The sequence below is a fragment of the Pteropus alecto genome, unplaced genomic scaffold, assembly GCF_000325575.1.
Source record: "Pteropus alecto unplaced genomic scaffold, ASM32557v1 scaffold25, whole genome shotgun sequence".
Lineage (NCBI taxonomy): Eukaryota > Metazoa > Chordata > Mammalia > Chiroptera > Pteropodidae > Pteropus > Pteropus alecto.
Genome location: NW_006441955.1, coordinates 36,879,892 through 36,888,164, shown reverse-complemented (window position 1 = coordinate 36,888,164; position 8,273 = coordinate 36,879,892). Strand labels below are relative to the sequence as shown.

At 45.1% G+C, this 8,273-nt stretch overlaps 1 protein-coding gene across 1 annotated transcript in view; it reads left to right on the top strand.

Moving 5' to 3' along the window:
- Nucleotides 1–8,273, top strand: part of ABCA4 (ATP binding cassette subfamily A member 4) — a 124,355-nt gene that overhangs the window by 2,312 nt on the left and 113,770 nt on the right. Inside the window, exon 2 of the mRNA XM_025052022.1 lies at nt 6,108–6,235. Coding sequence (XP_024907790.1) covers nt 6,108–6,235 — 128 coding nt within the window. The remainder of the gene's footprint in view (nt 1–6,107; nt 6,236–8,273) is intronic.

Genomic DNA, 8,273 nt, shown 5'->3' with positions numbered 1-8,273 from the left:
GCGGTGAGTGTCCCCTGTTCAGGAATTCTATCTTTTCCACATTTCCAGCCCCTCTGGGGTGAGATGGGGCAATTCATGCTGAAGACCTTAGCTTGGGAAATCTACCAGGATGCACCTAGTCTGGCTGATATTCTTTCGATGCCATCCTGATGGCCTGGAAATTGAGATCTCTTGTCTGGTATATCTCCAGCCTGCTTCCCCATAGCTACCACATTCCAGGAATTTCCAGGAGGTCTGGGTAAAGATAGAGGCATACTCCACAGCCCTCAGTAGCTCTGAGAGGGGTCTATTTTTCCCTAAGTTTTTGATTCTTCTAGAAGCTTCTGCCTGCACAAATGGTGACTCTAAGGGGGAAAAAAAGTACAACATGCTCAGCCCATAAACTCAGTTCCTACGTTTTTAATTTCTCAAACTTCCATGGTTTTGGGTGTTTACTATTATGAGCAAGAGCAAAAACAGATACCAAGTTTCCCCATTCCTCCTCTCCCAATCCCTAAGGGCGTAAGATGAAAATCTTCAGATGTTCTTCCCTCCCTTCCCCGCCCCCCCCAACCCCCATTAACATTTATCAAGTATTACTAAGTGCCTGGCACTGTACTGTCACTTCATTTAACCCTCACCTCACTTGCACGAGACAGATACTACTGTTATCCCCATGGGTACTGATGAGACTTCAGAGGTTAGTGACTGGTGGGGCTGGACCTAAAACTCCAGGACAGGCAAGCATGGCCCTTACCCCACACTGCCCCCATGTATCAAGCCTTATCTAATAAGTTGACCATGAAGACCACAATGATAGGGTGGCCATCTAATTTTTCATCCAAACCAAGGCAGTTACAAAAGTGAGGGGGCACTTTTAACAATTACACCAGGACAACAAACGTAAACTAACACTGGACCTGGGCTGTATGGTCACCCTGCACATCCTGTATGGCCGGGTGAGTTAGACACAACCTCTGCCCTTGGTTTCATCCCCGGGTCCCAGACTCCCTGGCAGATGGTCCTGGGTCATATTCATTCAGGCTAAGAATTCTGTCTGGGCTCTGGGTGCAGAAGGGAGAATCGCACAGTTCATTTCAATCCTTGGCTACCCGCTTTTAAATTGAAAACAGAGTAGAGTGTGGGGGGATGTCTAACTGGCCAAGATTTAAAATAACAAGCACAACTCTGCCCTTCCCTGCGACCGTCCTCCCACATGGTAAAGAGAGGGGGAGGGGAAGCAGAAAAGAGAACAAGGAAATACCAGTTTGGAAAAAAAATTTCCACCGACCCCTTCTGAGTTTGGCTGGGCTTAATTAAAGTTACAGACATGTTTAAAGGGAAGGGGTGGGGGTAGTCAGAGCTGCTCTGAAAACATGTTTTTAATTACGCTGTGGAATTTCTCCCTGGGGTATGCCCTGCACAGTTGAGCATCAAGGACAAGGATGCCGCTCTGGGGTGCGGGTACTGAGTACGATTCTGGGGGAGGGAGAAGAGGTTGTTGTGAGGACCTGCCAGGCTGGAAAAGAATTGCCCGTGGTCTTTGTGCAGGGAGTGAAGTGTGAAATGCAGTCTCTCCAAAACAAATGTTCACAGAGTTAAAACAATAACACTGACCTCAACAAATGTTTTTCAAAGATTACAACCACTATCGATGCCAGTGATTCTCAGACCCAGCTGCACATTTGGAATTACCTGAGAAATGTTAAAAAACAAAACAAAACAAAACGATGTCCCAAGATCAGAGGCACTAGTGTAGTTGATCCGGGGCATGCCTTAAGCTCCCACATGATTCCAGCACATAAGAAATGCAGACCTAGGTCAACGAAGGGGATCACGTGAGGGGTAAGGATTACAGGCAGAAAATAGCAGCCCTAACTTAGAGATATGATAAAGAGGAACACCTGCAAAGACACACCTGTCCTAGGGCTAGGCAAAGAGTGAAGGAGGAAAGAATTCTGATTTGCACTCCCCCCCCACCCACGAATGGGAGGACTTTAAATCACAATGCTCGCAAAGACCAGATACTTCCAAAATATAAGGAGTGAGTGACTGACTGAGTGACCGAGTGACTGAGTGAATAGATGAGAGAGTGTGTGACTAACATTGCAAAGAGGAATGAGATGCACGAGCTTGAGTCTGGGAATTTTATCCATGGGACATGTAGGCCAGGCTGGCTGATCCCACCCCTGGTCCCAGCCACTCTAAGGTGTGGAGCAGGAGACAGCGTATGGTTAGTTTCTCCCACATTTCCAAACTGGCAAATGACCTGTTCTGAATTCGGAAAGAGAAAAAGAGAAGAAATGAATGTGAGTGGAGGGCAAGCCTAAGAGCTTGCAGATAATCTTAATTTTATCTCCTGACTCTTTAGCCTTCACAATGTGCAGTCGCCTACAGTGCTGTTTGTGAGAAGTGAGAGTCAATAATAAACGGCCCCTGTTCATTGAACGTTACCTTGTGCCAGATTCTGCTTTAGGTGACTGTGACTCACTTCATTCTCACATTGCTCTGGGAGATGGGTCTTGGCATCATCCCCATTTTACAGATGAGACCCTGAGGCGTGGAGAGGTTGAATGGGTTACCCAAGGTCATACAGCTAATATGGAGCAGAGCCAAGTATGAAACCTCAGTACTGAAACACCCTTAACCTCTGGTGTACACTGTAGGACAAAATAGTCCTACTCCACAGATGAGAAAACTGAGACTCAGAGGTTAACCAAGCCCCAAAGTGATTCTTAACCCAGATCTTCCTGTTCCCAAACCAACGTTAATGTCTAATATACCAGACTACCCCCAGGTAGACTTGCTATGTGGAAGGAGTTTGACTTACTTGGTAGAAAGCCAAGGTTGTAAGCAGTTGTCTTAAGGAAGAGTCAAACGTGCAGAATCTGGACTGGCTGTCTCATTTTCTTGGTAAAAACATCAGGAAAGACTTCTGGTTTCACCCTTTGCATCCATTATTCACATTGCAGTCTTGCCAGACTTGCTCCTCAACTTTACTCACTGGAGGACCTGGGATAGAAGGTATGAAGCCAATACAGTGTGTGAAATCTGAAAATCGTTGGTGACCTGAGCCTCTGTGTAACCTCCAGCTTTCCTGGAGGAGCCTTCTAGACCAGTCTTGACAGAGGCTCACTCATTCCATATTGATCGGGCACCTATTATGAGCCGTGCCCTGTCGTGCCGTGCTAGAGTCACAGTAGTGATGGGGATAGACATGGTCCCTGACCTCAGGAAGCTTACAGCCAGTGAGGGGTCCACTTACACGAAGGAGTAATGACCCTGACATTGGATGAGTGATAGGACAGGGTAAGTATGGGCTGCCGTGAGAACTGTCATGCTGGCCTGATAAGGGCAGGATGTCAACAAGGGACAGGGGAGCTGGGGAAGAGGCTCAGCCCCTTCTCCTTTGATTTGCGTGCCGGGGAAGGACTGCCACATTCCAGTGTCTATCAAATGCGCTTGAGGTCAGTCCCTTGAACACTGGATGGAAATTGTCCAAATATTGGTGTTTGGCCATCTTGTGGGAGAATGTGTAGGGGGAGCCCTGAAAAATGAGTGCCTTAGGGAAAATCTACTATTCTTTCTTCTTCCCATAATATTTGTGTATTTCCTCTAACACATCCTCCCTACACATATTTTAAGTAAAACATTTCGTAATAAGTTGCAACTGCAACTTATAATCACCACCTGCTCTAAACAGTTTCTGCTTTTTCTCCAATGCATTATCCTTTTGTCTTCATGGATTCAGGTTATGATTGTAATAATTCAGTTGCCCCCAGACCTTACCAGCAAGAAAGGAACAAACATCTGCTGAGCACCTCCTGTAGTGTCCACACTTTTGCTGAGAATTTAGTGCATTTTTTGGAGGGAACAACAATGATTAAAACACCAGGCAAATAGCCCCTGGCAGATCTATGTATACTTAAGTCTCTATTCTTAGCCACCTGCTGAAGTTCTCCTTTAAATGTTTGAGTTTTCCTCCTAAGGTCTCTGGACTTAGGGTTGGATAAAAGAACTATTATATCTTCCAATTCGCATTCCCTCCTCTCCCTCCTACCCCCCATAATCCCATACCTCCAACCTCCACCCTCATGTGCAATGCCTCACAGTATGGGCTGCAACAACTCACTGGTTCTTCTTCCTTTGCAGTTAAGAGTCCTTAAACTCTAAATTGAACCTAAATTTAAACACCAACTTTCAACCATATGTTGGTCTCAATAAGCTCTTTCAGTATTGTAAAAACCCATGGCAGTATGCCTTGCTTTGCTTCTTTAAGCAACAAGAAATTGTTGAAAGAAAAATGTTGGTAAACCCAGATTTTTCTTGACTTTGCTATGAATCACAGTACTTCACAGAGTCATTTGTGTGTTCATTCATTCATTAGTGACCATGCATAGTGTAGCGTGTGCTAGAAGGCAGGGCAGTGGGGAGGGGCAAGGTATTGACTTTGGAGACAAGAGGCTGGATTTTGGTTCTAACGCAAATGTGACACTGCACAGATCACCTGCCCGCCCTGGCCCTCTGTTTCATCATCCACAGGAGAGGTTACAACAATATCTTTACTACCTGTGGCATCAGTATTACCTGAGAGCTTGTTAGTCAGGCAAGATCTGGCATGGCCATGTAAAATCTGCATTCATGTACAGCAACATCCAAAGAACACTGAAGCACATATCCTGATGATCCTTGATGAAAGGTCCGTGCTAATGCAGTTTTCTAAAATAGAAGCGGAGTAGAGCTCAGATGGATGCCAAGTCTTGCTGGTCTAACATATCGGAGTATAGGTAGTGTGGGAGAGGGAATAAAATGAGGAAGTCCTTTAGGAAATATCCCATGACTAAAGTCTTATTTCATAGGCAGGTGCTGAGATAAATTTGCTTGCTCTGGTTATGTTTCCTACAATCTCTTAACATCACTAATCTTTCTTTCTGTTTTGTTTTTTAGATTCGCTTTGTGGTGGAACTCATGTGGCCTTTATCTTTATTTCTGGTCTTGATCTGGTTAAGGAATGTCAACCCACTCTACAGCAAACATGAATGTAAGCATAAAAGCGGACCCTTGGCAGACCCGGAAATCTCATCCTTTTGTTTAAAAAAATCTTGGGGGCTAAAGGTCCCAGCACTGGATTTTCTTATCATCATTTCATACCTACAATGCAGAAAACAGAGATTTATCAGTATTGTGCAAACTAATCTTTTATTCTTTTACATCCTATGCATGTGGTTACTGAAGAATTGTGTGATTATTTTTTTGTTTTTATTTCTGTTTTTTTTTTTCTGTACCTAAACTATTACTAGTTTTAAAGTGAACAGAGTATAGATGAGTTCTCTAAAATATTTTGGAAACCAATTTAGGGATATGTTATGCATGATGCTAGAGAAAAAAGAACAAGGGATGCTACACAACCACGCTTAATAAAATGTTATGTCTTGGATGCTAGATGTGTCCTGGGACTTAGTGTGAGCTGTGAGTGCCTCTTTTATACTGTGGAAAAACCTTCACCTGGCTTCTGGGCAGGACAATCTCCCCTCCCTCCAGGCAGCTGATACGCAGACCTCAGGAGTTATACAAAGCTGTTCAGCTTCCTATTCTTGCTCCTCACCTTCTTATTCATGAGTTCCAAGCCGCAAGTTCCAAGTCAGCTTCCTGTCCATTGAACTGTTGCTTCTTTCCCTCCCCCCACACCCCAGGAGCTAGTAAGCTGCAATCTTCTTGCCTGCTCAGGATAGGTCTTCATTGGAATAGTTGTTGAAGGACTAGGCAAACCTCTTCTCTTCAAGCATCAGCAACTCGTGGAGGCTTCTTGAGCTAACATCCCTTTGCATCTCCCACCATACAATACTGTGCTCCTCCTCTGTTTTCCCTCTGTACTTCCATCTATGCCTCTATTAGAAAATTTGTCTGCCCCCTTCTCCACTACACTGGGAACTTGAGAGAAGATACCCTGTCTCTGGCGTCCAGAGCAGGGCCTGGCATATATTAGATGCTCCTGCTTCTTAAATGTGGATGAATGAAGGAAAGCACCAGAGGGAACAGGCTCCTTCCTGCAAAGGCCCCAGCTCCTAGGGCTTGAGTCTTGCTTGTTCTGGATGACTAACTCCTTGTCTTCATTTCCTGTCTTAAAGGCCATTTTCCCAAAAAGGCGATGCCCTCAGCAGGTTTTTGGAATTTTCTGCAATGTGAACAATCCTTGTTTTCAGAGTCCCACCCCGGGGGAATCTCCTGGGATTGTGTCAAACTATAACAACTCCATGTAAGTGTTGAGATTGCCACCAGAAGGGGAAGGAAGTTGTATACCTCTTTATACTTGTCATACTCCAGAGCGTACACGTGCACACGCACAGAGTATGTGATGCTGAATGAATGTGTTTGTGGCTTGCTGAACCCTTAAACCCTCATAGGAGCAGGGCATGTTTCCTCTATGGAGCATTCTATTAGCTGTTAAGGACGTTGGGGAGAAAGCTTCAAACGAATATTACATGACATGATTTCTTGGTCCTTATATTTCTAAGTTGTGACCTGAAGTCTGACGGCAGCACCCTGCTGAGATATGTCCACTGCCTCCAGGTCGTCCGTCTGCTTGAGTGGAGTCACTGAAAGAGAAAAACTCAGTTCACCTTCTGTTGTCTTACATGGCTCCACCCAGGTCAACCCTAACAGATCTCCTTTCCTTTAAAAGCCTTCTTGGACATCTAAAAGCTAAGATTCAGGGAATATTTCAAGGGTGAATGAAATTGGATTTGGGAGATGAAATTTGCTTCCTGGGAGAAAAGAACAAATTCCAAATCCTCTCTTGTGGATGCCATCAGTTCCCTTGAGCAACAAAATCTTAGTACACACTGGAGAGCAGCAGTTCTTACTCTGTGGGGCTGAAGACCATTCACAGAGCTGATAAAACTGATGGCCCCTCTCCCAAGAAAATTATACACACACACACACACACACACACGTGTGCGCACGTGCACACACACATTACACCAATGTCAAGGAACTTGTGGAGTCCAAGTTAATGCCCTCTGGTCTGAAGTCAAATTTCAGATCCAATCCCAGAGGGAGAGGGTCTACCTTTGAGATTTTCTTTCAGAGGAGGAGGTGCAAGAACATGATGTAAGCATGTCCTACAGACAAAGGCTCATGGATGGGGACAGTGTTGTCCTTCACCTGCTGGTTTGAACTTGACCTGCAGCTTGTGAAGCTTAAACCCAAGGGTCACCAACAAAGGCTTATTGAGAGCAGGCTTCACCCTACTTGTATAAATAGCAAGTCAGATGGAGACTGAAATATTTAATTACTCCAGTTTTTCCTTAGAGGAGCTCTGGATATAATTCCACCAGGACAAAATTGCATTTTGGCTAAAAGAGATGAGAGAGAGGAGAGAGATAGAGAGAGAGAGAGAGAGACAGAGAGAGAGAGAGGAGAGAGAGAGAGAGAGAGAGAGAGAGAGAGAATGCACATTTGGTAAGTCAGCCTAATGCTGAGAGGAAGCTTTCTCCATTGGGAACGAACCTGCTGTGTTTGTCCTGCAATGGCAGAGTTGAGTAATAATGACCGAGCCTATATGGCCCACAAGCCTATACTATGTAACTCTTTGTTGACCCCTGGATTATAGGAAGGTAGAAGAGGGAACACCTGTCTTTCTAGGAAAGTCAGAGAGGTTCCCATGGCTGCAAATATTGTCTGAAGCTTTCATTTACAACCTACACTTTCAGCTTGAGTCTCTTGAGGTGCCTGAGAAGAAATATCTACCCATCTAGCGGGATCCTATGGGTCGCACTGTGAGACTCAGGGAGCCTTGGAGACACCTCAGTGGAGGCTACATGGAGCTTTGGTGGGACCAGCACTGGTAGTGTCTATAGATTAAGGGACGAGAGTTGGGGGAGGGGGGTTTCAGACTCCAGTTGTACTCAGCATTTGAACCAAAAAATCTGGGTTTCACATTTCACACACACACATTACAAATGAAATATTGGCTTATTCAAGGAGTTTTTGCTTGCAAGGCACAGAAACCCTTTTAAACAAGCTTAAGCCCCATAGGGAAATGTCTGATTTGGAAAGTAGACCTCACAAAGCCAAGGGCGTCAAGGCAGATCTCAGGGGAAAGAGGAGTGGCAGCTGGATGAAAACTGGAGAGCTGTCAGGAGCTGTTCTCTGCCTTCTTGGCCTGAAGGTCCATCCTCTTTGCCTCTCTCTGGACACCCACTTCATTTGCCTCTCTCCAAGGAGCAATTTCCTTGCTTCTCAATGTCCAGTGTGGTGCTGGTTGCCCACTTCACAGCACCTTGGCTTGGACA